This window comes from Serinus canaria, chromosome 11, assembly GCF_022539315.1.
Source record: "Serinus canaria isolate serCan28SL12 chromosome 11, serCan2020, whole genome shotgun sequence".
NCBI classification, from domain to species: Eukaryota; Metazoa; Chordata; class Aves; order Passeriformes; family Fringillidae; genus Serinus; species Serinus canaria.
Genome location: NC_066325.1, coordinates 14,067,195 through 14,094,810, shown reverse-complemented (window position 1 = coordinate 14,094,810; position 27,616 = coordinate 14,067,195). Strand labels below are relative to the sequence as shown.

At 44.7% G+C, this 27,616-nt stretch overlaps 2 protein-coding genes across 3 annotated transcripts in view; both read left to right on the top strand.

Annotated features, from left to right (window-relative positions):
* The first annotated feature begins 612 nt into the window (after positions 1 to 612).
* NUTF2 (nuclear transport factor 2) lies at positions 613 to 20,841 on the top strand. Of its 2 annotated transcripts, XM_030227541.2 has the most exons (6): positions 635 to 725; positions 8,671 to 8,767; positions 9,132 to 9,256; positions 11,195 to 11,266; positions 13,629 to 13,727; positions 20,243 to 20,841. In XM_030227541.2, exons 3-6 carry the CDS (start codon positions 9,158 to 9,160, stop codon positions 20,354 to 20,356), a joined length of 384 nt encoding a protein of 127 aa, XP_030083401.1. In that variant the 5' UTR covers positions 635 to 725; positions 8,671 to 8,767; positions 9,132 to 9,157; the 3' UTR covers positions 20,357 to 20,841. The 2 variants fall into 2 exon arrangements, with proteins under 2 accessions (XP_030083400.1, XP_030083401.1); XM_030227540.2 differs by lacking the exon at positions 8,671 to 8,767 and having other exon boundaries at positions 613 to 725.
* A 668-nt stretch (positions 20,842 to 21,509) lies between these two features.
* The window catches only part of EDC4 (enhancer of mRNA decapping 4), a 30,995-nt gene continuing 24,888 nt past the window's right edge, over positions 21,510 to 27,616 (top strand). Inside the window, exons 1-4 of the mRNA XM_050978970.1 lie at positions 21,510 to 21,662; positions 25,654 to 25,810; positions 26,570 to 26,681; positions 27,325 to 27,424. Of these exons, the coding sequence (XP_050834927.1) occupies positions 21,584 to 21,662; positions 25,654 to 25,810; positions 26,570 to 26,681; positions 27,325 to 27,424 (448 nt within the window). The 5' untranslated portion in view covers positions 21,510 to 21,583. The remainder of the gene's footprint in view (positions 21,663 to 25,653; positions 25,811 to 26,569; positions 26,682 to 27,324; positions 27,425 to 27,616) is intronic.

Here is a 27,616-nt window from a genome sequence, read left to right as displayed (position 1 = left end):
ATCCTTGTACCCTCATGAGTCCTCTCTGCTGCTGCTGCCTCAGGGAATATGGGAGGGCTCCAGTGGGACCCAAACCATCTCTTTAGACCACTTAACATGTTCACAAGTATTTATTTGAACGCGTTTTTCTACCACCTCACACCTTCTTTGCTGACTTTACTGCAATCAAGTCAAGTAATTTCTTAGAAAATCGTCACTGTATAGCTCTTATGGGGGGAACTAAAATTAACTTCAGGACCTGCAATGCTGCAGCTGGGACCACCCACGTCCCCACTCAGGGCCTCAGTCCTGCTCTGGCCCAGAGGGTACAACCCTGTCCCAAACGGGGACAATCCTGTCCCAAACGGGTAAAGTCCTGTCCCAAGGGGGACAATCCTCTCCCCAAAGGGGGACAACCCCGTCCCCGTCACTCCCCAGACACAGGGCCCCGCTCTGCTACGCTCCCCCACGATCCCACAATGCTCCGGGGCCCCGCCGCGGGGCCAGCGGCGCGCGGGCCCCTTCCCTCATTCAAATGAGCCACCTCGGGGTACGGCGCGGGACTTGTCGGGAGTTGTAGTTCCACTCGCCCTTCCTCAGTGCGCGTCCGGCGGCCGGTGTGACTCGCTGTCCCGGCATTCCGCGGGGCCGGGCGGAGCGGGGCGGGGCAGAAGCGCGGGCGAGGGAGGCTGAGGGGGCTCGCGCCGCGCACGGGGCCGCTGCCGCCGCCATAGTGGGAGCCGCGGGTGAGTGAGGGGGGCGCGACCGGGAGTGGCAGCGGGACCGGGACCGGCACCGCCCGCGGGCCGGCGCGCGGCACCGCCACACCCCGCGCTCGCCCCTCGCGGCCCCGTGGCCCAGCCCCATCCCCGCCGCGGGGCGCTGCCGGCTGCCGCGGGCCGGGCTGGGCGGGAGCCGCTGAGCAGAGCCGCCCTGACCTTCCCCGTCTTTGAGGCGCCGGCAGCGCGGTCCCGGAGGGGCGGCGACGGCGGGAGCCGAGCCATCGCCGGCCGTGCCCGGGACTGGCGGGGCCCGCATGTGGGTGGGCCGACGGGTGGGCTGAGGGGCGTGGACGGCCCGGGGGGAGCGAGGGGCCTCGCAGGGGCGAGCTCGGCCAGCAGGCTCGGGGCAGATCGCTCCGGCGGGGCCGGGGCACAATGGGGGGTGCGGGGTGTGCTCGCCTCTCGCCGCCGGCAGTCCCCGGGCGTGCTGTGCCCGGCGCTGCCCTCAGAGGCACCGAGGCTTCTCGGCCTGGTGCCCGTCCGTGCTTCGGTCTTGCTTTGCCAGGGCTCGGTATCGCAGGGAGGAGAGTTAAAGGCGGTGAACCGGGAGCTGCGAGGAGATGGTTTGTGCAGGGCAGAAGTGTACTCTGTTTTAATGTTCTTGCTGTTCTGTGTCTTACCAGAAGGTTGAGAGAGGACTGAAGTTACCTGACGTGGTTGAGTCACTTTGTCACAATGAACGTGAAAGGTTCATGCTTCCTTGGAGTGAAGCTAGCAAAGTGCATGTGCTTAGTGATCTGCTGCAACCATGTAGTTTTTACATTGAGTTGCCATTTTCAAGTATGATGTGCAAGAGAGAAATTTTTTTGCCTTCTCTGGCTGTTGTCACTTTTCAGCTTTGAGAACAATCAAAACCCTAAAAGGTGTGGAATAGCAACCAGTGTGTTACATTCAGTTCATGTGAGGTAGCTTTCTGAAGATATTTAAATCCCCAAAAGCCTCTTCTTGCAATTCAGATTGAGCTTCCTGTCTGAGGCAGGCTGAAATAATAATTCAGCTCATTTCAAGTCCATAATTTCCAATGTAAATATATCTTAGAGCTGGACATACTGTATTGATCTGGGAACAAAAAAGCCCAGGTAAATGCTTGAGTAGGAATTGGTTGCAGAAACGTTGCTTTCTGATTCCTTAATCAGGTGCTCTCTCAAGTTAATATTCTTTTGCCTTCTTGAAAAGTTGTGTTCAAGTAGTGACTTCTGTATTTGTGCGCGGTGACTTTACATTTTCTTTTAGCAGCAGCAAAACAAAAGGCATTTCACAGACCTTCATCTAGAAATACCAAAATTTCTGTATATAGTGAAATGCTTCATCTCATTTAAAGTGAGATGATGTTTTGGCTCACTTTTGGACAATTTAACTATTTTCCCACTGGGCCCCTAATTATTATTTGCCTAAAAGGTTGCACATTATTTGTTTGATGATTTGAAATATATTTGCCTAACATCTGTGTTTGTTCAGGTCCTTAGAAAAATGCCAGCGGTAACAACTTTCTGCAGTTCTCTCTGCTGGGATTTCTTTTGCCCTGTTAATAAGAGGATCATTTAGTTAGTGAAAGTGTACAGTATGATTAGTTAAGGAATTGCAACATATACTGATATCTGGTAACATTGCAAGCATGATTCTTTTAGGTTGTTTTGAAACTTATAGATATTGTGGCAAGTTTGGCCATTCAGCGTTTTGTTACTGTGTCTATAAGGTAAAGAAAACCAGAGTGTTGCAGTTCTCCCCTCCAGTTCCCCAGTGCGTCCTGTTTTTGGTTTTTTTATTTAAACTGGCCAGTCCTGTATTCATTTTGGGGAAAGGAAATGTAGCTTCAGCCTTGCAAACTTGAATTCAGATTTTAGCTTGCATGAAGAATATTCTGGAAAAAAAGGCAGTTGTGTAGCATTCTAGGTTTTGCTTAACAACAAAACATTATGTTCCCCTCTGCAGTTACGTGTAATATATTTCTGTATATTTGAAAATCATCCTGGCTGACTCTGTGTGGCTCTCTTGGGTTGTCAGGTTGCAGTTGGGATGAGCATTGAGCTGCAGGCACAGCGAAAGCTTTCCCAGAGTCTTCCTCAGCTGCTTTGTGTACTAGTGGCCTTACACTTGCTGGCATTTCTAACAAAAAAGATGTAGTTCAGGTTGGCATAATTGACTCATTAATTTGTTTTAACAAAGTTGGAGTAGAGGAATAAAAAGACAAGAAGGGGAAAGTAAATGTATTTCCCAAAAGGAAATAGTCTGGACCTTGTCATCTTCCCCATTCTGTTCTCCCTTTCCATCCTTTCACTGTTCACATATCTAGACTTAATTATTTTTAGCTCTAAAAACATATTTAGGATAATGTCATTTCTTTCACCAAGCAGTCCATGGCAATTACTTGGTGGAGGTCTTAGAAGTCAATGGTTTCTGATTGGCCTTGAGCTGTAGTTCACAGAAGGTTCTCCTCTGTGGATCAGACAACTGCTGTGGAGATAATTGTGAAATACGTCAAAGAAACACTTCTTTCCTTCAGTCTGTGAATGCATAAATTTGGTCCTCAACTGGAAATGTTAAAGGTTTTCAAATGAGAAAGGTTGACTGCTGAATTGTCATTTACCAGACAGAGCTGCAGTGTGTTGAGGATAAATGGCTGATGAGGCATGATGCCCCTCAGTAAGTTCCAATGTTTCTGCATCCCTGTGTTACTCTGTCTGGCCTGGGCTTGTTTAGTCTAGGGAAGGCTTGAGTAGAGCTTAATCCCAGCCTCCAGTCTCTGTCAGGCCATTATCAGGAGAATGGAGCCAGGCTTTTCTCAGGGTACCTCATGGCAGGGCAGGAGACAAGGGCATGACTGGAACAGATGGGATTCAGGTAGGACAGGGGACAGCTGCCCTTTGTATGAGGGCAGTCAGGCCGTGGAACAGGTTTGTCCTCCTGCTTTGAACTGGAGGAGGTCCCTTGCAAACCTGCGTTATTCTGGGATAATTTGCATAGTTTCTCTGTTGGGAGTGGATCCTTTGCTAAAGGAGGATGATCTGTTATCAAGTGGCTGTTGGTGGAGTTGAATAGAAAGAAGATTAACTGGTCCTGCGATGCTGGTTCATTGTGTTCCTAGAAAGTGCACACTGGAGACACTCCTGTCTTTGCAAGTTTTAGTGGCAGAAGAAAAGCAATTGAAGGAAAAATAGCCTAAAACTATTGCCTGCTTTACTTTACTTACCAGTCTAAAGACTGCTGACTCTCTAAGTGATCTAAAATACCTGTGTGGTAAAAATTGCAAGAGTATCGGGAACTCAAAAAGCTGAGAGTGCTTTCACTGTCCTTATTTGCTCCTGTTAATCAGTAGTGAAGGATGCAGCAACTGATGGTCAGAACCATGTTTGCTGTGGATTCACATGTCACTGGACCAGCAGCACAGATTTAAGGGTGGTGTTGGTGCTAATTTGTTGCACTAATTCTCAAATCTTCCAGAAAACAAGCTTGAATTCAATCTTAAGAGAGAGAAACTTTGATGGTGTTGGGCTGGCTTCATTATTCTGGGAGCATAGTTTATTTATGTTGAGATTCTTTGTGGAATAAGTATAGTCATAACTGGATAATAAAAGGCAATTTTCTCCACTAGCATTAGAATGTATTGGTTTGAGGTTTTTCCTCTTTAAATTCAGTGGGTTTTTTCTTAGTGCTTTGCAGACCAGAAAGACTTCACAGACCTTCTGTGCCTGTGGTGGTTGTTCATTGATTCTTTGAATACAGCTTGCTTTTTAAATGTGGCAATCCCTGGCAGACCACCTCTGTTATTTTACTATTGCTCATGCTACTTTCTGTTGACTTTTTCAGAAAATGTCATATTCTTTTAGAATCACAGGCCTACCTTGCTCCAATTCAGAATGATTTAATTTTTTTAACTGATAGCAGCAACCTTACATGTGTCCAAGTTGGATAATGTGGTAGAGCTTAACTGCTGGCTGAAGCAACTTTTTGTTCTTTCTCCATACTGCAGAGCTGTGACAGCAGCTCACCTGCTCCAAATGTCACTGACACTTATGTGTTTCAGAGAAGGCAATCTCTTTACTAGTCTTGTTTTTCCAAGTAAAAAAGTGACTTTTCCTCAAGCTACCCCTCTGAGTAGCTCTGGTGGTGCTGCATGAGCAGAAAGATGGACTTTGTGCTGCAGCAAACTGACAGAGTCATGTGTTTTGTAGCTTGGGAAGGAAGCAGTAGGAGGAGGTTTCATCCAGATAGGTGGCAGAAAATGAGTCTCTTGAGGACTGAGCTCCCCTGAGGAGTTATGGGCAGTGTTGGTCTGCTTGTGCTAATCTCACACCCAGAGCTAAGGCAGGAGGGATAGAAGAGGGGTGAGTGTAGAAAGAGACACCAAAACTGAGACAAGCAATGTAAAAGATTCTTTATTTTTGGATTTTGTGGACAAAAAAGTCTGCCTGAGGCCGTGTAACCCTAGTTTTACTCAAGGTCACTCAGGGCCCATGTGGTGGCTCTGTTCTCTTCTAGGTCTTCTCTGTCTTATGGGTGCACCTTTCTCTTCAGTGCTGCTGCGCACTGGGTCCTGCAGCTTGTCCTGCTCCTGGTGCAGTCTGCCATGTGCCAGAGCAGATGGATGCAAAGCAATCACCAGGGATGCCCTGGTACCTTGTAGGATGAGATGTGTAGGGACTGTCATGAATGATGTTCAGAGGGATGGGATTTACTCTTGACATGTCAGTGTGCAGCCTGGCAAAGGTATTGGAGAGTTTTATTTTGATGTCACTGCAGAAGGCCCCTGCAGAGAAGCCCTTCAGTTCAGCCTTGTCAGCATATATATACCTGTTGAAGAATTGCTGGGAGCTGCAACTTTTGTGCCCTGTATTGGTTTCTACTTCAGCACTGACTGCTGGGTAGTATTTGGGGTGGGGATAAATTCACTAGTACAAGCAGAGTCCAAGAAATAGAGTGAGTAATGTGAATTAAGTATTACACTATGTGCTGGTAGCTCAGCTTTACAGCTGTGCCTTGTGAGGAAGCTGTTACTCAAATAGACCATGATGTCCTTAAGTGGATGTGAGGAGGTAGGCTTGGTTTGAAGTGACAAAGGCAAGGAAATTAATTAGCTTAAGGAAATTATCTCCTTTTCCATGGGGAATTAAGGTGGAATATCCAGTAATGCACTTACAATAGTAACTTTCAGCAGGTGCCTTTAAAAGGACACATGTCCTTTTTAAGCAACATCTTAGGAGCTTTCTAGTTTATTGAAACTTCTTTTATCTGCCATTATATTAAGTGGATGTTCTTGTTTCTGTAACCATGGACAGATTTGAGTGAACCATGGCTGGATTTGGCTGGATGGCTCTGAGGCACCCCTGTGTTGCCCTAGTGCTGGACAACATCAGAACCCATGCTTTCCTCATAGGTTTGCAATAGATCTTAAAGCCTTTCATATTATATTTATCTCATTAAAGTATGCACTGATAAGTGTATCAATACAGTCTTACATGGGTTATGTCTCACTGAAAGGGACTGGGCTTGATGACACAGATCATCTTGTTCTTTCTTTAGGTACATCTCTAAGCTTCTTACATCTGTAATGACAGGCAGAAAACACAAGACAGCATGGAGGAAAAGGTGACAAATCAGAAAAGGAAAATGAACCTTTCCAGGAAGAATGAGTGTTCAGCAAAACCATATATGAATGGCACAGGAAAGAGAGTAAGGTTGTAGCAAACAAAAAAAATTAGTCAAGGATCATAAATTTCAACCACTTTTCTTTTTTTTTTTAGCTTTTTCTTATTTCTGAGAAAATCAGCATTATAATTGGTCAAATTTATTCTGGTTTTTATTTTATTTATTTATTAGTATTTTACTGTTCAAAATACAAATACTTTTTTTTAGGAGGAGATAGCAAGCTAACATACTAATTTTTAGATCTAGAAATCATAATTCTACTTTCCATATTTAAAATAAGAATTCCTTCATTCCTTACAGTCTCTCAGGCTTTCTCACATGTTCAGGATTGAACAGAAGGCATCTGGTGCTTGAGTGAGGCTGTTGTGCTTTGAGGAACTAAGTGAGGTGCAGTGCTGGCATACAGCTTGATCTTGGGTTTGTGTGATGGTACAGGGAGCTGTTAAGGGTGAGTGCACATCTTGTGTGTGGGGAAGTTTAATATGGCAACAGCTACCTTGCTTTAGCTTCAGAAGAATAAGCTGGTGGCTATTTTTTGTCCTTGCCTTCAGTTCAGTGTTAGATGTGTGACTGCTGAGCATCAATACTGTCAACTAGATTTGGCCTTAAATGTTTAGGAATATCTGACAGTGATGTAACTTCATGTGTTGGAATTGATGCTTGATCCATACAAAGTGAACCAAGGTGGTTTTCACCTGTGCTTATTATTGGCTCCACTGCAGCCATCCCAAATTAGGTACTCACAGGTCTAGAATGGAAACTCCAGGTGCATCAAACTTAAGTCTTGCTCCTTCTGGTTTCCAAATATGACATGAGTCCTACCTTTCAGCAGGGTGGGCATCACTCAGTAGAGTTTCCAGGGAGTTGGTGCCATGGTTTTAGGGTGGTTTTTCTTCAACATAAAATCCCCTAATACAGGCTGAAGTTATGTGATTTCTGGATCAATTCCACGTTAGGCTAGTATGCAGCAATTATGGATGTGCAATCAATACAACCTTTTCACTTGGAAAGAACTAGTTTTAAGTTGTTTAGGAGGTGAGTGTGGGGCTGGTTTTGTTTTGTTTTTTTAATCTATTGTACTTGGGTGATTTTTGAATTTGCCATGTGTTTTCCCAGAGGAGTGGCCACACTGGGTAAACTCCTCCAGACTGAGGTATGTACTGCAAGTATCAGTGGAGAGCTCATGATGGTGACTAACTCCAGACTGTAGATCTCTTTGGAGCAGTTGAAACAATAGTGGTGTGGCAGCAAGACTTTGAATTTTTTTGTTAGTGTGCAGGATTGGTGACTTTGATGTTGACTATACTGCCTAGGTGTCTGATTGTGAAATAAGGATGTTTAAAGCTGTGACAGCAGTTGTTCTTGGTAGTTGAATTTACCACCCTGAAAACACAGATGCTACCTGCTGTTAGGCCATAGATCTGACAAAAGAGATTTGCTTTTCTGTAAGTCTGGCCAAATCTGTATGACCTTAATACTTCTAACCTAGAGTCTGAACCCATTTCAGTTTCCATTTGTATGAGTAAATCTCAGAGGCCTAAAACATGAAATGAGCTTTCTTGTCCAGCTGTGCACAGAAAGCTGGGCCTGGGAGTACCCTCTGTGGAGGTCTTGGGAATATGCTCTCTTAGGAATTTGTTAAATCTTATACAGGTGTGTGAGTAATTGACAGCTAAAGGAAACCAAAATAACTATTATGTCCTTTGTCCTAAAACAGAATTTCATACCTTTCTAGGCTTGCAGTGCAATTTAAACCTGTGACTCCAAGGTTCCTGGACAGGTATTGAGAAGAGGGACTAGTGGCTGACAGATCTAGATGTTAAGCAAGTATAGTTTGCTTGAAGTGAACTATAGGGTCTTAAAATATAATGTTAGTGGGGTTCGAGTGCAGCATTTTTGTGTTTTGAATTTTAGCAAAATTTTTCAGACTTTCAGAGAGAGATCAGGATAAATAAAAATTAATTTGCTTTCTTGAAAAATGCAATGTGATACAGCCATCTGTTTAGACTGCTGTGCATGTTCTGTGCTTAACCCCTTTGGAATAGAGGGACTTGTGTTCAGAAGCGTGGGATGCCTTCAGCACCTTCACTAGGAACTGCAGATTCTCACCACTATGAAAAATCATGGTTTGTATCTTGAAGTCATCACAGGTTCAAAGATAAATATGGAGTCTACTTCAGCCTCATTGACAGAAGAGGATGGGCAGTAAGCTTGTGTTGAACAATGAGCTAGTGAATTAATTCTTGTTATGTGCCATTGACAGGACACTCTTAGAATGGCCTGTGGATGGTGAAATACCTGAGGAGCTAAATACATGAATCAGTTGGTGTAAGCCACTTGCAGACAATCCATGTTAACAGGTCAGTTGTTCACAGTAAATGAGATCAAGTTGAAACAGTGAGCACTTGCCAGCTTGTTCAGATGGTATAACTTCTGAAATATGTGAAGATGAGGCGGTAACACTTGGTTTTGTTCTCCACTTTTGTACATGAGATGTGACTTCACACTGAAATAGCACTACAAACCAATAATTAGAAATTAAACCATTCAGTATCTAAGACTTTTATTTACGAGTCTAGGATACAGAGGTGAGTTTGTCCTACTTATCCCAAAGAAAAATTCAGGCCAGTTGAGAGGATCTGTGTTTCTTGATGCTAATGCACAAGCCAAGTGTTACACTTATTCCTGTGGTCTTTCTGATGATTTTGTTTGCTTGTTTTGTAGTCACTGGCTCTGGTTGAGGATTCAGAATGGGAGACAAGCCTATCTGGGAGCAGATTGGATCCAGCTTTGTACAACATTACTACCAGCTTTTTGATGCAGACAGGACTCAGTTAGGAGCAATATATGTAAGTATCCACAGAAGGGGAGCTAGGACTCTGTCCCATTATCTGTCTGGAATTCCCTGCTTTCATGTGTGAGAATACACAGGGTGGGATAGTGGGCTTTATCCTGACTCCAGAATGCCTGTCAGTGCAATCACACTCACTTTTATTTATTGCTTTTCTTTTATGTCTCACTTCTGTTTGGAGCTTTGTTTGCCTTATAGGCAGTCAGACTCACAAAAGCCCTGTTTAGCTGTAGGCAGTGATATGTTTTGGAGGTGTTTTATGATAATCCTGTGATGAAGTGCTCTGTAAAAGCTAACATTCTTAGTTTGCCATTAATTTACAGGCATGGATTTGCTTGGATCCCTCTTGAAGTGGGATGTAAGTCCTACCCTGTGTTTAGCAGTTCTTGCAGATGTTTCTTGGACCTCTACTATATTAATCCTCTGAACATTAAAATAGACTTACAGTTTTAAATCCATTTAAAATATGTATAATAAATGTTAAATGAATGTAGATTTAGTTTAAATTTCCTCAAACATTAGGTTTTTATTTTTGCTTCTTATTTGGGGTGAAGTAGACTTGGATACCAGAATTAAAAACTGTAATTAACAAACCCAAGGAACATCAGTTTTTAGTTTTGGGGGAAGATTCCTCCAGAGCATGCAAAGTGCTCTATGTGTGGAGTTGATTGCTGATGGTGAGGAATGCTGCTAGGTGGCTGAGGAGTTGCAGCAAGAGGTTCAAGGCTGACAAGTCTTCTAGCAGCATATCCTGTTTTTCTGGCTGGTTTTTCATCTGCTAGATGAGCTGAAGTGTCAGCAAGCTCTTGAGGATCTAAATGGTTCAACACCCTCTGACACCCCTCCTTATACCTCAGCAGTATCCAGCAGCACTGATACCATTTGCTCTTGGGATTTTTGTATACTTGCTACCTGCCAGATTGTTGGTTGACTTTTCCCAAGAAGCTGTGCACAGAGCCTAGAGAGAAAGAAAACCAAGCAGTTTGTGTTCCAACCACAGCTCTCTAAGTATGGAGGCTCTTAGTAGTTTGTATTTTATTACCAAGTACATTCAGTCTTCAAAGTGGTGTTGAGTACAGACTAATTTAAATTCCTGGATTTAAGGCCTTCCACACAGTGAACTCCTGGCTTTTTTTCCACCCTGAGGGTCTTTCTGCCTTCCATCATTCAATGAAGAGTCCTATGCACATGTAATTGGGAGAACTATTATGCAGGTCACTGATGTGTGTTGTTTTGTGCAGCTCCTGAACTGTGGAGAAAACACACCCTGTTTTGTATGGCTGAAATGCACCAAGGTCACAATTTGTATAATTTTGGGGGGATTCTGTAGAAATGGGCTTTTAATGATGAGCTTTTTTCCTTCAGAGACCCTGGAGGAGCAAACAAATATTATAGCATGCAGGAATGCAGCAGGGAGCTTAGATTTGGTTTGTATCTCTGTATCCCTACTTCCACCATAAGATTCAGTTTATCTTTAGTGGTGTAATCCAAGTCAATTAAGACTTTTGTCACCTGGTCTAGGTAGGGATCTGGCCAGTCACTTTTGAATTGCTTGAGGTAGGTGAGTTGAAGCACTACCCCAGTGGTATAACCCATGTTGTCAGTTTTCTTCATATATTTTTCTCTTTCCACATGCTTGACTTTGTGTCTGCAAAATTTTGAATTTTTTTTATCCTTTAGATTTTCTTCTGAAAGATGACTTTTATCCAAAGGCAGGAATTCTTTTTGCTGGTAGACTTATGTAAATGCAATGTGTTCTACTTAATTTTTAGTTGATCCAAATTTCTTCAATTGATTGTGTTGCTTTCTTTCTATGTCCCTTTGAGGTAGTTTTCAAATAGCTGGATTCTGAGGATTTCTGCTAAATACATAAAGTCTCTTATCAGGGTTGCTTAAGGGCTACCTAAGTTGATGACATTTTTCTTTTTTCCCCCAGATTGATGCATCATGCCTTACGTGGGAAGGACAGCAGTTCCAGGGCAAAGCAGCCATTGTTGAAAAACTCACTGTAAGTCTGTAATGCTTACTGAATGTTTTGGGAAACAGTTAGGAAGACTAGAAGATGATTGCTTCTGAAAAGTTGAGTTAGACTTAAGCAGTTCAAAAATCTTGAACTTGTGCTTCCAGCTTAGGTCTTCAAGAAATGTTATGAATTACTGCTGTCCAGTGGGTTATTCTACTGATGGCTCTAATGTTGGAATGTTAATTGACTCCATAGTTTGCAAGGTTATTTTGTGACTGCAATTGTATTTGACATTATTGATTTATTTTTTTTAAAAGGTCTAATGCATAAGCTGCCTCTGATCTAGAGGAGTGAAAGGTGCCTTTGCTCTTTTAAGGCATGCCAAGGAAGAAGCAATAGCAATCCTGTTACTTGGATCTGTCTGTGATAAAGGCTAGACACATTACAGCAAGGAACAACTTGTTTTCTGATACGTAAACTGCAAATAAGTTCTATAGTGGAGAAGCTGACTTATCCTCAATGCAGATTTGTCAGCAGTTCAGATGTGAGCAGGTATGGTTCAGGACTTTGAAATGTGTTTCCCCTTCAGCAAGTGAGAGGACACTGGAATTCTATGTTCGTTTAAACTAAAAGAATTTTTATCTTCCTGTGTAAATCCATGGTTCTGTTATAAAACTGGGGGTACTTGCAAGCTGTCATGAGACTAGAAAGTTTGTTTCTCTTGCGAGATATGCAGAGGACATGCTTTTTAGGTCACCAGACAGTCTGCTCGGAGTATGGCATTTCAGACATTTTTATTACACATTGAGAAGAAAAGTAATTGTAACTTGACACTTGGCTTATTGCACAGCTACTGCTCCTGTGTTTTGGAATTGCTTCTTTTGCCTAAGGCATCTTTAACTGTAAAGACTGAGGTTTGCCCTCAGGTCTGTGCTTTTGTGTTACCTTTGAGAAGGCTGCACATCTCAGAAACAGCAGCAACTGCTTGCTCATAGGTGAGGAGCTACCCAAGCTCCAGGGTTGCTTGTTTGTGTACTCAGTGTTCTTTAGACTTTTGGGCTTACAGCCACTTAGATACCCAACCAGCCAAGCATTTGCTTGGCCAGTGTCTGATTGCTGCCTTGGATTCAGCCCAGTGCAGATCCAGCCCCTTTCCCACTGTGACATAGCTCATCTTTACCTTCCCTGTCATTGGTGCAAAGTTGACTTACTGGATTTATGTGCCTGCTGCAGTCGGAATTGGTGAGTGAAGACACACTACTCTGCTTTAGGGAAATTTTTTCTGGCTTGTATCCATCTGCTTAAAGTAAGGAGGAAATGCACTGAAGTTACTCTGTGCCCTTCCACCACCGTGGCTCGTTATGGGCTGTATCAGCTTACAGTGACTCTAATGTCGCTCAGCATTCTTCTCTCAGCACTGAGCTGCCTGGGCTCCCATTGCTGTGTCAGCTTTATGTGCTCACCTACTCTGCTTCTGGAGCTGCTTAGTCAGTTCAGCACAGCCCTGAAAGTTTGACTCCGAAATTCTTTCACACTTTTGTGGTCTTGTGTCCTTCAGTGCCTGGCTGGTGAACTGACGTAAGCACAAAGAGGTGGCATTTTCTTTTAGATCAAGTTCTTTGCTGTGTGACAGCAATAGTATGGCACCTTTTCAAGCTAATATAGTAGGGCAAGGTTGTATGGGCATTGCTCTGCAAGCCCAGCACATCTGTACCTTGCTACAGCGTGGGAGTTGACGCTTGTTCCTTCTGTCCTAATTGGTGCTGGACTTGTTTAACATAGAGTGCCTGTGCTAATTAGGGACAACCTGATTTACACAGAGCATTTGAGATAATAATTACGTAGTTCTATGAAGATACTGGACCAAGGAGGAATCTGAGATAGGTATTCTTGCTGCCAGCAGTGAGTTTATGCTACTCAGCTTTATTCTTGCCTAATTTCTCTTACCTGACAAGAGTGGATATGTGGATTTCAAGTCTTGAAGATTTCATTCACTTTTCCTTTCCATTCATAGCCACTTTAACAAAGAAGCCAATTAGGAGTTGTCTGGTAAACATCAAGTATTAGATGATAACACAGTTCAGAGCAGAGATTTGTTCCTTCATTATGAGAACTTTGAGCTTACAGATGATCTGAAACCCTTCAGGCAGTGCAGTTAGAGTAGGAGAAGATACCATTTACTCTGTATCATGACATTATTTCCTCTTTTGGTGCTTGAAAAACACACCTGTTAAAATTTATCCCACATGAGTAGTGCCCTTATTTGCAATAGTTCTCTGTGCAGTACTGCCACTATAGTGTAACACTTCATAATGTTGGATTTGGTCAATCTTTGTTTTGCAAGTTAAATAATTCCATTACTGTACATTTCCTTATTTTGATTTCTTTTCATTTCTTTTCATTGCAGAGCCTCCCTTTCCAAAAAATACAACACAGCATCACAGCACAAGACCACCAACCTACACCTGATAGCTGTATACTCAGTATGGTAGTGGGACAGCTTAAGGTAAACCTTTTCCATTACAGGTTAATGAGTGCTTATGTCTTAGATTTTTGCAGGATTCTAAATAAACTGATTTCTGAATACATTTAAATGTTTTCATGGGTGGGGAAGGAACGGGGATAAGCTTGCATTGGGATATTGCTCCTCTGCTGTTCAAGACTGTCAAGAAATGCTCCTTCCTTCAGATACCTAGTTCTAGGTAAACCACCTGTAATTTGACAGTCATGTGCTGCCAAGCAAAGTATTGTGGATTTTACTGTGCAGACAAATATTATGTAGGTTCTAGAGGCATCAGTATTTCCCTTACCCTGAGGCAGTAAGGTTTTGGTGTCCTCTGTTGCATTTAAAAGCATTGTCACACTGTTCTTGGACAATTGAAGCACATCTAGTTTAACATCCACCTTGATGTAATATTTGCATTGAGCTCTGATTTAGCAGATTTCATTTTGTTAACTGACCACCCTTCAGTGAGTCCATACTTTTTTTTTACTGTCACAGGACACAAGAATACAATCCTGGTGTTGATACAGTCCTGTACCTCTGTAATCAAAACTGATTCAGCAATGGGAATGTTGCCTCTGAAATCAAACACTTACTGTTGAAACAGCTGCTTCTTGTGAAGAATCAGATTATTTTTCAGGCTTAGTATGACCGTATTGCTGTGTGAGTGATACTACTGAACTGTGCAAACTTACCCAGTCTGCCAATATACCAGGGCCACAGACTTGTAAATTCATGAAGCTGCTTATGAATGAAAGACATTGTCCTGGAATTTGCAAAAAAATAGTCTGTACATAAAATCAGCTGCAGGCAGAACTTGCTCACAGTGGGTGGTGTTAGTTTAAAAAATGTGAAATTACATAGCAGTAGTTAAAGTTATCAGAGCTCATTTGGTCCAGCCATGCTGTGAAGTCTGGCCTCTAATGCCATCCAGTCTTTAGAGTTACCTGCACCCAGTTTGTTTTAAAATTGCTGTTTAGATTTCCTTTTCCTGCTAACTTGATGGCACTTCTACTATCAGAGCATTCAAACTTCCACTGATGCTGTACTGTTTACTAAGCAGACATAGAAGTGAATGTTTGAATCTGCTTGCTAAGCTGTTCTCTTTGTTTTGGGCTGGGCAGCTGAGAAGAGCAGTGCCCAGTGTAATGCATCCACTGCTAAACTAACAGAGGCAGCTTTGGCTCTCATTAAAGTTGCTGCTCCTGCTTCCTAGCTGCAAGTTGGATTCCAGCTTTTTTGTTGCTCAGTCCTAGCTGCACACACACTGTGGAAAAGCAGCCACACATGACCATGGAAAGCACTGAATTATAGGACAGATGTGCTAATCTCCTCAGCCTTGCTCCTGGGTGTCCACAAAATATGCCTGTGGGTCATGATCAAATCCAACTTGCTTGTGAATTTTTAGTAATTGAGGAAAGGTTTTTCCACTCTTCACATTTATGTGTCTCAAACCTTAGCTTTAAAAATCACATTTTAATCCCAGGAATGCTGCTTCTCATGGAACAAGTGTCCAGAAAGTCAAAGTCAACTTAAAACCTTAACTTCATGCTTCTGCCCTGTGTGATATTTATAGAGGTGGACAAATGAAATATCAGGAATAGTCTGTGGCATGAATGAGCCTGGCTGTCATATGTAGTGAATGCTTTTCTCTCGTGCCAATTCACACATGTTGACAGCCATTCTACTGCATCTCAGTGCTGCTCTGTGTACAATACAGTAACTGAGAACAACTGGGTGCAGGTGGTGCATTTTAACAAGTGGCTCACATGTAGCTCCAGTCAAGCAGGGAACACTATAACAGGCAAACGTGGAGCTGCATACTCACTTCATTTAAAGCTGCCTTCTTAGTGATGTGGCCACTCAGCCTGCATATATTGCTCTCAAGGAGAACTGTAAGAGAATTTTGCACAAGGAAGGGCACTTCCAAGACCACCAGTAGCATGCTTCTATACCAGTATGAACTATAAATAAATTTTTTAAAAAACAACCTTTTGCAGCAGAAAAATCAACTGCACTGAGGGGCTGGCGCACAACAGCTTCTTTGAGAAGATGCTGCAGAGTAACAGAGCACCTAAGTAGTGACTGCCACTGGCAGGGATCTAACTGGCTGGCTAAAGCAGTGCAGTGATTGCTTTCAAAGATCCTCTTTAATGGATGCTGACAGGTATTAATGTTTGGGAGGGGTTATCCTTTTGTAGAGGTATAATAAATATACATCCACTTATTCTAATCATATTGGTTTTTATTGCTGTTCCTTGTCTGAGTGCTGCTTGCTTGCTTCAACTAGGAAGAGTGAGCATCGGTTTAAGCCTTTAGGAATGAATTTCTTTTGGTGTGACCCTGCTTTGCCAATGTTCATCCAGAATGTCACCCAGTATCTTCAGTGTGTTTCACCTAGTAATGTATTTCTCCTGTCATGCTCAGGCAGATGATGACCAAGTTCTAGGCTTCCACCAAACCTTTTTGTTGAAAAATTTTCAAGGTGCCTGGGTGTGCACCAACGAAGTCTTCAGGCTAGCCCTCCACAACGTTTAACCCTCTGCCTTCCCTGTCTTCCAGTCCTGGCTGTCCTGGTTGAGTAAGGAGTGCTCTCTTCTCGCCCTTCTGCCCCTTGAGCTCGGCTGAGAAGCATGGCTGTGGCTTGTGTGTTCTCAGAGCCATGTGGCAGATCTGTGGCTCTCCCCAGAGTGTGATTTTTTTGAAGTGATCATGCAGAATTAATTGTGAATAACTAATTGTTATGCAGTGTTTCCTAGTCTTAAAAGGAAAAGGAAATTTGCAATTAAAATCACTGGGTATTTTTGTAATGCATGCTGAACACTTAAAGCACTGCTTAAAGCCTGTTAAATAAGGCTTAACATCTGAAAGAACCTGCAGTCTCAAGTAATTATCCTTTCCTTTGAGGTAAGGGTTGTTGCAACCCTGCAGTTCAATCAATAATTGCTGGGGGTGCTGGTGAAGAAGTAAAATTCTCTCTGACCAGGCAAGAGGAGGAAAGATGTGTAGCTAAACCTGAAATGCAAAGCAGTGTTGCATCTCAAACTCTGACATGACTCACTGCTCTGTGAGCTGAGGACTTCCTTTTGAGCCTCCAGGTCAGAAAGGATGTAGAAAAACTGAAAGGTCAAAAAGCTGCCAAGATTGTGGGTGATGAAGAGCCTGTGGAGCTGGGAAAGGAGGTGGCTAAGGGCATCTGCTTGAAATGTCAGTAATTGAGTACTTCCAACAGCCTGAAAGCAAACTCTTCTCAGTGGTGCCAGACAGTGTAACAAGGGACTGTGGTTAGAAACCATAACTTGGAATGTACAGATGGGACAGAAGAGAAGATTTTCATGAGAAGACTGAAACCCTGGGAAGTGGTGCCTGGACACCTTGTGAAACATCTGTTCTATGAGAACTTGAAGACTCTGCCAGACAAGGCTGTGGCTGATGCAGTGAAAGATGTCCTTGCCCAGGACAGGAGGATTGGATTAGATGATCTCTAAAGGTCCCTTCTGTGGACCAACTCAGCCTGTTCAGTGGTTCTGTGATGCAGAGCTGCTGTAATCTGTGGTCATGCTGAGCAAAAGGCTCGCCTGGAAATCAGAGGATTCTTTCAGTCCGTTTCTGGGACTTGTTTAATTTTTGTTTTAATTCAATGATGTCATGGAAGAATTTGAACTGCACAAAGGAAAGTTTTATAAGAAGACTAAAGCCCCTTGTGTTTTGAGCCTGGGCTCACATGTGGAATGCAAATCCTGAGTTGAATATGCCTGAATTTGGAGTGAAAAGTAAAGATAGAAAGTTTCAGTGGTGTTATCTGAGCTGTGATGAAGATCTAAACTAAAATGGAATAGGATTAGTCTGTTTTCTGTGGCATCTTGAGTCATTAAACTGTAAGCCTTTGCTATGTGCTAATATTACATAGTCAGAATTGGGGAATGGACTATAAAGTATATACTTCACCTTGAATATAGTCTGGGATTTTCCTTGTTCTTAAAGTATGCTGCTCCTCTATGCTATGAAGGGATAACATAAAAGGAATAAAGAAAATAATAACGTGTCACTTTATTGTGGGAATTTGCTGTCTGTACCACACCAAATGTTTTGGGGAGCATTCTCTTTTAATCTTTCTTCAGGTGTTCAGCCCTGAATTTCTTAAGAAAGGAGGAAATTCTCCTTAAGCCAAAGCATCAAGAGCTGCAGTACTCTGACCAAAATCTACCTAGGCTTACCAGAAATCAAAGAGACTTACATTAAAGCTTGCCTGGAGATGGTAGTTTTTTTTTCCAGAGGTATATAACAAGCTCAAATTTGGTGCAACACGGAGGGCAACTGGGAGTTGAGAACCTGCCAACTCCCAAGCAGTGGTGAGGCTCTCCTGGGCTGGGTTTCCTTGAATACCCAGGAGAAGCTGGAAAAGGCACAGGCTTCAGTGCACAGGCCACCTCTACAGCTCAGATATGTGAGCCTCTCTTCTGGGCATGTGTAGTGGGGACAACCCTTCCTTTGAAATAATTGCCATGACTGCTGTCTTGTGTGCTAACACACGAGATGGATGGCTGGTCTAGCCCAGCAGAATTGCTGCTGTTCACACTGGGCTCCTTCCTAGGGAGCCTCTGCCTCGTGCTAAGCAGGTTTGAGAGACAAACTGCCCTGTTTGTCTGCTGGACAGTGACTGCTGGCACTTGTCTTGCTTTAAGGATTTTTCTCTCATTTAGTCATGTATTGAACACTGACTTGCTCGTATTCCTGGCCTTACTTGTTGCCTTCCTAATTTCTGGCTGTAGTAGTTTCCTCATTCACTTTCTTCTTCCTGGTTTTATAGTAATTTGTCTTGCCTGTTCTTCCCATTCTCATTATGTTTTTGCAAGCTGAAAAGTTGTACTCAATTTACTTTCTTCAGTAGGAAACCATTCTGTAGTGGGATCATTTTTCTTATCCTTTTATGACTTTATTGTAGCATTTTATTTTTTTAACTTATAAGAAATGCATGCAGGATTTGATATGTGGGTGCTCTTTGCCTATTTATGCATTTGCTTACTTCTGGGTTTTGGTTCTTTGTTCTTTCCTAACAACTATTAACCCTGTGCTTGCCTTGGTAGCTTTAGAGCTCTCAGCTGGTTTAATAAATAAATATCTATTATTATTTCAGTATCACTTTCATGAGGGGCCAGTCTAGAGCCTACTTTGGTTTACTCTGTGAATTAGCACACAGTTACTGAAAATGCACTTTATGTACACCACTTTACTTCCCAGGCAGTTGTCACTGTGAAATCCTTGCTGTGCTTTTTGGGTGTGATTGCTTCCTTTCCATGCACCTGATGCCACCAGCGTTCTGGCACACTTGCTGTTCTGTGATATAACTGATGTCCTTTGCAAGTTGGTCCTCAAAGCTGACTTGTTTCACAGACCATGAATACTTTTTTAAAGTAAAGTTTCATTTTTTGTTTATTCTGTAGTCTGCTTTGCTCTTCAGACTTTTCACTTCTTCTCAGTGAACATCAGCAGGGCATTCACTGCATGAACTGCATGAACGTTCACTGCTTTGACAGCCTCTTTCATCAGCTGCTCTGGCTGCTGCTTTTCAAGCCTCTTTTTTATAAATTTCCTCCCTTTTCTGAAGCTGAATAGTCATGTGTTGAAAAAATAAAGCTTAAAATCCTCCAAAAATGCTGAATTGAACACACTACAGCCACCATCAGAAGATTGTTTTGTAGTTGGTCCTGTGTGCTGTTCAGACTAAATCCTGTTGTGTGATTTCCAACTGATTGATTTGGAAATAATTTCTGTTATTTTGAGGATTTAATTCCTGCACAATGTCTCTGAGAAGATGGGTAAATAAAATTAGGTGGGAGTACTAGCCTCCCTCTACTACTGTTTTCTGCTTTTGTAGTAATATTGTAAATACCCAGACATATTGTCAGGCAGGAGTGGAGGCACTGCTGCAGCCATTCCCTGTGCTTAGAACACATTGTCACAGCTGTAGTGAATGCTCTGCTCCCTTCCAGCTGTTGCTGGACACTGGAATGGGAAGTACTGTGTTTCTGGCCATCTGCACCTGCTCTGGCAAGGTTTTCAAAGCCCAGATCACCTGGGTCATGCAGGCAAAGTGTTGATACCAACCTCTACAGAAACTCCCTGAAACTCCCTTCTGCCAACAACCCAAAGTTTAGCAGTTAAAAATTGAACCACTTTCTTTTAAGCTTAATTCCTGGGCAAGGGATTTGTGATTCCACACTGAGGCAGGCATGTTCCATCAGTGTGGTGAGTGACATGTCAGCAAGTCTTCCACAAAACCCCAACTTCAGATGCTGTTGCAGGATTTCCTTGTCTCTGGGCCCTGGGTGTTTGTCTGCAAAGCCCCTCAAAACAGACCCTCTGGTGGAATTGGTGTCTCCTGGGGTACTGCACATCTTACAGCATGTAGTGTCACTGTTAATGTTAGCTTGAAGTTGCCTCATCATGAATTTTGGAATAAGTTTCTCAAAAAAATGAGTGTTTTGAACCTTTCCCCCCCCTCTCTCTTTCTACAGGCTGATGAAGATCCTATCATGGGATTCCACCAGATATTTCTATTAAAGAACATCAACGATGCCTGGGTTTGCACCAATGACATGTTCAGGCTAGCACTGCACAACTTCGGCTGAGCAGCCCATCCCGAGGCACCCGGGCTTTTTTTTTTTTTTCTTTTTTCTTTTATTTTTTCTTTTTTTTTCTTTTTTTTTCTTCTTTTTTCTTTTTTTGTTTTGTTTTCCTCCTCTCCTCTTAACTGGTATTACTCACACTCACGGAACATTCCAAATATCATACACAAACCTGCAGCACTGCAGAGCGTGAGCAAGCAAGACTTGTGACCTGCCCTTCTGCTGAGTTTACATTGTCACTAGATGAGTTTCTTGTGCATGATGTTTGGAAGTTAGACTTAGCTGCATTTGATAAGAGAAATTTGTGTTGTACCAGCATGCCTCGGAAAGAATTTATAATGCAAAAGGTTGTTGTTTATGTACTGACAAGATGCTCTATAACCCAAAGAAATGAAAGAACAGCAGCCTGTACAGCCCAGTTATTGATTTGTTCAGATGTTTCAATGCTACATTACACAATAAAACAGAGATTTTCTTAAAAGTTTAAATTATTTTTATGAGTTGGCTGTGGAGTGTGTGTGATAGTGCTGGCTGGGGGTAGACTGTGTCTGTCTGGTGGGGAAATGCTTGCAGAGCTGGAACTCGAGCTGAACGATTCCTGACAGTTTTAGCAGTGAGTGCAGGGCAGGTCTGCCCTCCTCCATACACCTTTTCCTCTCCTTCTCAGCAGCTTTTGTAATAAAACTTTCTGGCTCAGTTTTTAACATGAACAGCTTAGTTCTCACCTGTTGTATCTTACCGATGCAAATTCCCCAAATAGTACAGGAGGATGGCAACAGTGGTGGTAGCCTGCAGTCAGTCTCCGTGCCCTCTCAAAGCCAAACAGGGCACCTGTGTGTTCTTCACCGGCGAACACAGGAGTGGCTCCCGTGCCGCCCTCCAAGAGTTGGTGCCTGCAGCTCTGCTCAGGTCCCGCGCTGCGCTGCGTGTGCAGCCTCCTCGCGTTCGGCGGGAGCCGGTGTGTGCGGGGCTGCCCAGGGCAGCTGTCCCCAACCTGGCGGTGGCGGGGGTGGATGGGGGCAGCGGGGGATCCCCGGGCCGCGCTGCCCGGCCCGGCCCCGCCCGGTCCCGCCGCTCCCGGCTCCGCCCCCGCCGCGCCGGGAACGCTCCGTTCGGGCGGCGGTTTCCGCCCGGCGCTCGCAGGGCCGGGCCGGAGGCGGAAGCGCGGGCGGCGGGGCCGGGCCGGGCAGCGCGGTGGCGGCGGCGCGGGCGGGCGGCGCGCCGGGCCCCATGGCCTCCTGCTCCAGCATCGACATCGAGGACGCCACCCAGCACCTGCGGGACATCCTCAAGCTGGACCGGCCGGGAGGTGAGGAGCGGGGACGGGGGGTGCGCGAGAGGCCGCCGGGCCAGGCCGGGCGGGGCCTTGTCTCGGGCCGCGCCGCGGGAGCCCCTCGCCCGTTGCGCCGCTGCCCCGCCGGTTGTCAGCGGTCGCGCTCGGGGCCCGGCCGGGACCGCTTCGCCTCGGGGCGCCTGGCAGCGCCCTCGGACCCGCCCGGGGCCAGGGGGCCCGCTCGGCACTGCCTCGCTCCCCGCACAGCTCGGAGCCGGCGGCGCGGTGCGGAGCGGTCGGTGAGGAGAAGAGGAGCCCCCGGGCTGGGGACCAGCCTGGAGGGAGAGGGTTGGTGGCGCTGGGCAGAGCGAGAGCAGGCCGGCCCCAGAGCTCGCTGCTGCGGCGGTCTCGGGGCTCCATTCAGCTGAGAGGCGCTGCTGCTGAGAGCTGAACAGCACCGACCTCCGTGACACGAGTGTCCCCCCTTCCCAGGAGCATTTGGAGTGTTTCCCAGGCGTCTCTCTGGGCTGAGTGGAAGGGGCTGGTCGGCTGCTCCGAGATCAGCGCCAGGTTCCCCGTTTACAGGAACTTTTCACTCTCCTTATTTGTACGTGAAATGGGATACAAATATCTCTTCTGAAGTGGTTGTGGGTCTTCTCCCTGTGCTCTGAACTATCATACCTCTCTGCTCAGAGTTCAGCGGGCTCCCTTCTGCCCATAGGAGTATCAGCAGCGGGCTCAGGAGTCATCTGGATAGTGTTCCCACTCTCCTGGAGCTTCAGCTCTCTCTCATCTCCATTCTTGAACCTGCGGTGGTGTTTCAGTCAAGTGTGCTGAGGTAAAACACTCTGAAGGAGGCTGAGACATGAATGCTTTGCAAAAGTATCTTAGCCTCTGGATAGAGGATGGAATTATGCCCCTCTTGTGCTCCTTTCAAGGGGAAGGCTGGGCAGGAATAATATAACTTCAAAATGTCCTGAGACTCAGCAGGAATGTGCTACCTCCAAAGCAACTGCCATGTGTGCTGCCTTTTGCTTGGCCAAAAGGAAGAGAGGGTGGGTGTGGGATGGTTGTGGAGGGCTGTAGAGGCCTGTGAGGTGATGGAATAAATCTACAGGAAGGCAGCTTCATTAGCTCTACTACCCTTAGAGAATCTTCTCATTAATTGGAATAGTTTCTGTGGTTTCTGCAGTGCTAGCATGTTCCTGAATTCTAATTCTTACAAGAAAAATACATTTTTTGTTTGTAGTCCAGCACTGTACTTGGAAGACTGGAAGGAGAGCTCAGTGCAGGGATGGGGAACACTCATTTCACAAGCAGTTTCTGAACTGAAAGGATATGTTGTGGTTGAGAAATGGTTGGAGTTGTTGCTCAAGGTGGCTCGACTTTCTCCTGAAGCAGTTTCTCCTGCTGGTTGAAGTCAAGGAGTTATTGACAGAGTATGGCTTATTTCTTTCATTCTTCTTTCCTGTTCATTCCCTTTTTACCTTCTCTCTCAGCTCCAGTGCACAAGGAGGCACTTGAGAGGAGAAGGAGCAAGTGGGCAGGAAGTTCACAGAAGGAACCTGTGGTGCTTCTCAGCAGAAATCACTGCCTGGGTAACAGCAAATAAACTTGAAAAGACTGACATAATAAGGGGAAGAAGAAGAGTGCACATGTTAGCTGAAAGTCTCTGAAACTCCTGTTAAGATGCCAGGGGAGAGGAATAGGGGAGCCCTCAAGTTTTGCAGTACCAGGTGCAGGTAGCTGTGAGCAGTGTTGTGTTCCTCTAGGTCCTGTCCAGGCAGGTGGCAAGAAACAATCCCTGCTCTAAAGAGTTTACAGCTGTCACAATACTTTTTAAATTATGCTGGGCTTGGTGATTGTGAAAATGTAATCCACTACCCAGTCTGTCTCTCTTGACACAGTTTCTCCCTGTTTTGGCAAACTTCATCCAGTGCTTCAGTAGCTGTTGCCAAAGCATGGACCTGCCTGCTGGGATGTGGGGACAGGCTGTCAGTGAGGAGGAGCATCCCTGCTGGTGCTGGGCAGGATCCTTCTATCCTGCAGAGATCTCTGCTGCTAAGCAGGTGTTATGTGGGCTCACCCTGCTCATGGTGTATCAGGGCAGTGTTCAGTACAGGCTGGCTTCTCCTGGTGCAGCTGATGGTGGGAGAAGGAAGAGTTCAGTCTCAGCTCTTACTTCTCCTGTTCTTTGAAAAGGTAATGAATACAAACACTCTTCTTTCCCTTTGAGACCTCGATCTACCAGTCTGGCTTAACCTTTTGGTTTAGTTCATGTTCTTGCTAAATAGAGCCTCTTCCCTTCTTCTATGCCTCCAGGATTGTGCACAGGCAGCACCTGTGCTTGTCTGGCTTCCACTAACACAGACTGAGCTATGCCCCTTCCTGAACTTGGGTGAGCTGATGTTGGGCCCATCAGCCTCTGGGGAGTGTTTCCTCCTTCCTTTTTCCCATGGAGCAAACATCACTGTCCTGCTGTGTGTAAAAGAGCAGCAGTACTTACATGAGACTTTGCTGTGGCTGCAAAAGGGCAAAGCACATATCATCTTTCTCTGGGAGACTGGATGCTTTTTCTGTAGGGAATATTTTCTGCCTTTGGTCACAAAGGATCAAGTGCTGTCAGTGTAAGTAGCTGCAACTGGACAAGCACCCACCATATGCTGTAGGAATAAGGGGCACATCTTAATCCTGTGACAGCAAACACAGCACCAGTGGGAGGTGCTGGATCACACTCCCTTGCCTGAATTTCCTTGTGCTGTGTGAGTGCTGCTGCTTTTTCTACTCTGAGGTGAGTGCCCAAATTGTCCCTGCATCGGGGTACCCTGTCACTGCACATTTCTGTGTCCATAATGACTCTTCATAAACAGGCAAGCTTAAAATACCCTTCTGGCAAATGAATAATTGCAGTTGTGTTTTAGGCAGCAGCACTCACCCTGATCTCTTGAAGCCTATTCAGTAGCAGAAAGGTTTTCTCACTTCGGAAGGATCTGCCTCTTGCCCACAGTTATGTTTAGGTTTGTTCCATGTGCCAGTGATGGGGAGTTCTGGTCCTAGGAGCAGCCATTTTGCAGGAGCTCAGCAGCAGTTGTTACCTGGCAACAGTATACGAAATTTCGGGTTTCAAAACCCGTGAAAATTTCCAGCGAGGATTCGCTGAGACAGGCGGCTTTTCCTTGGTGTGCTGATGTGGGGGTGCAGGTGGGGGGCCTTGCTCTCCTACAGGGTTTGGCAAATATTTGCCTTGCTAGTGAAGAAGAGTCTCCTTCACCCTGTGAAGACTCTTATGTCTGTCCCTCCTAAAGCCTTCAGAAGGCATGGAAGCCACCAGGCAGTTTGTGCAAGGCCAGATGTGCAAAGTCAGGCCATACACACTCTTCAAAGCACAGCTGGGGCTCTGAACAAATGGCTGCTTTACACAAAATTTGAGTGCTGTAAACTTCTCTGTGATTGTTCAACCAAGGGAAAAATATGGGAATCCCAAATGCACAGCTGCAGAGTTTCCTAGGAAAATTACTTAAACACCTGGACTTTGAGGTCTCACAATCAGAAGCAGGTTTTGGAAAGTAACAAATGTATTGTTTCCAGCCAGCCCCAAATGTTGCAGCTGATCCTGGCACTGCTGGACTTCAGAGGTCTCTCTGCAGGCCTGAGGGTTAGAAGTGACTTATCAAGAACCTTTTGGTCTGGCACTTGATTCAGTAAATCTGAATTACCAGTTCAGTCTTTCTGATCTAAAGCTATTTGCTCCCTGAGCCAGGTTAAGTTCCTTGAAACACACTCTTCAGAGTTTCCCTGATTTGCTTGTGAAGGAAAAAATTTCACTCAGATATGTGATGGTGAGTTTGTCATCACACGGGAGGTCTCTTACACATCCTTTTTGTAGAGCACTTCTCCTAACCAGTTCAGCTTATTCTACCTGACAGACCAAGAGAGGCTGGCAAAAAGCACCTGCAGGTGGTGTATTTCACACAGTGCTGTTTCTTTTAAATGCACGTTGGGCACAGCTGGTCTTGCTTTTCCTCAGGTGCAGTGAATGAGAACCAGAGACCGTCGAATTCGTACAACGGGGACCTGAATGGGCTGCTGGTGCCTGACCCCCTTGGGAGCGGAGATGGACCTGCTTTGGCCAAGCCAGTGCATCGCAGCATCTCCCTAGGAGCCCTGCAGGAGAAACAAGTCATGTAAGTTTTGTCAAAGAAATGCTGAGAGTGAGTAGTAAACAGCTCAAATTTGATTCTCTGGAGCGTGGAGATGCGTGCTGGGCATCTGACAATGGATTTTATGTTCAGTTCACATGGCAGTTGTGAGCCAGTGCTCTTGGTTAGAGCTTTTGTAGCTTTTGTGAGGCTGGTGCATGGACTCTGCCATCCTTGCATCTCAGGAACTGAAGAATACCTGCAAAGTTGTTCAGAGAAGGGAAACAGGACAACATTTCCATGGTGAAAATTGCAGGTCAGAAGGAATGTAAATCATGAGGGCTCTGGTTGAAACTTGTGGTTCCCCTGTCCAGCAGGACTCCTTCAGGGACCCAAGTCTCCTGAGGTGTTGTAGAGCTCATGGAAGTAGCTTCTGCTTGGGTTCTCTCATGGTTTTGAAAGAGGAGAGAACCGCGAGCAGTGTGCACTGTTTTGTTGATGATGTTCAGCTGGTTGGTTTTGGTTTCTTCATGCCTTCCAGTGCTGGGGAGGTGAATCAAATGTAGGTCTGTGCTCAAGTGAAATGAAGGTTTTTAGGCTGAACAAAGCAGATGTTTTACTCTCTCAAACCTGTGACACACAGGGAAGGGAGACTCAGCTGAGAGTTTCTGTCTTCACTTGTTCAGCTCAAACACTTAGATGCACAAATCCTGCTGTGTTGCTATTAAAATTTAACATAAAGTGTTGAATATTCTGTTGCTGTGAGTCCTGTCTGATTTTTCCCCCCTTTTCTTTTTTTCAAAGCTGTCTTTCTGGTGATGACAGCTCTACATGCTTAGTGATATCAGCAAAAGACGTGGAGGTAGTGGCCAGCAGTGATTCCAGCATCACCAGTAAGGCCAGAGGGAGTAACAAGGTAAGGAGCAAGAGAAAGCCTGGTCTGTCTCTTTTTTAGTCACATCAGCTCATGCTTGAATATTTTTAAACAGAAATAAGTATCTTCTTTCTTATGTCATATGAGCTTGTAATTAGGTAGAAGTTTGTCAAAGACTTTAACAAGGAGAAAAAAGTTGGAGCACTATCTTGTAACTGATTGTTTCTGTTACTCCAGAGTCTGGCTGAGTTATCTTCTCATTTTCAGAAGTTCATGATCTAAGCTGTAGGTTCCTGGGAAAGTGTCCTTTCTCCACAAACATGATTTTTCTGCTGGTTGTTTCCTCCCTGCACCCTGAAGGGAGGGTTTCCCTGGCTGTTTTGCTGGCATCAGTCCTGCAGAGAGGTCTGACTAGGTCAGAGCTGCAAGAACCAATATGCTGAAATTAGAGCTGGTGCTGAGAAGAAAACTAAGCCATGCTCAGAACAAGTGCTGATGATTAGGAGAGAGACATCTGGTCTTGATCCACTCAGCCCTTTTCCACTTTGTTCCTTAATTTTCCCTTTTGTGTTTTTCCATTTTCTGTTCCAGTTTGTTCCTTAGTATGCAGCAAACTAAGGGACTGCAAAGATGGAAAAGATAATTCCAGACATTTCTCATGTTTTGTGTTCTTTCTCCTGAACAGGTGAAAATACAGCCTGTTGCTAGATATGACTGGGAGCAGAAGTACTATTATGGCAATCTGATAGCTGTTTCAAACTCTTACCTGGCTTATGCCATTAGAGGTGAGTTACCCTCTTGTCTTGGATGTGATTTGTATTCTTTTGCTGTGTGTATCATTAAGAAAGGCAGAGTTTGCATCAGAACAATATCAGAATCAATATCAACAATCAGAACAACTGGCACTAATTGAAACATACCATGCAATACTCAGGTCAGAGTGCTGTTGTAGAGGGAATATAAGCAATGGTGGAGAG

Excerpts from the sequence above, each read along its gene's own strand:
- NUTF2 (XM_030227540.2), top strand. The coding sequence starts at position 9,158 with ATGGGAGACAAGCCTATCTGGGAGCAGATTGGATCCAGCTTTGTACAA. Across the intron at positions 9,257-11,194 it reads CTCAGTTAGGAGCAATATAT|ATTGATGCATCATGCCTTAC; the intron begins GTAAGTATCCAC and ends TTTTTCCCCCAG. Across the intron at positions 11,267-13,628 it reads CCATTGTTGAAAAACTCACT|AGCCTCCCTTTCCAAAAAAT; the intron begins GTAAGTCTGTAA and ends TTTTCATTGCAG.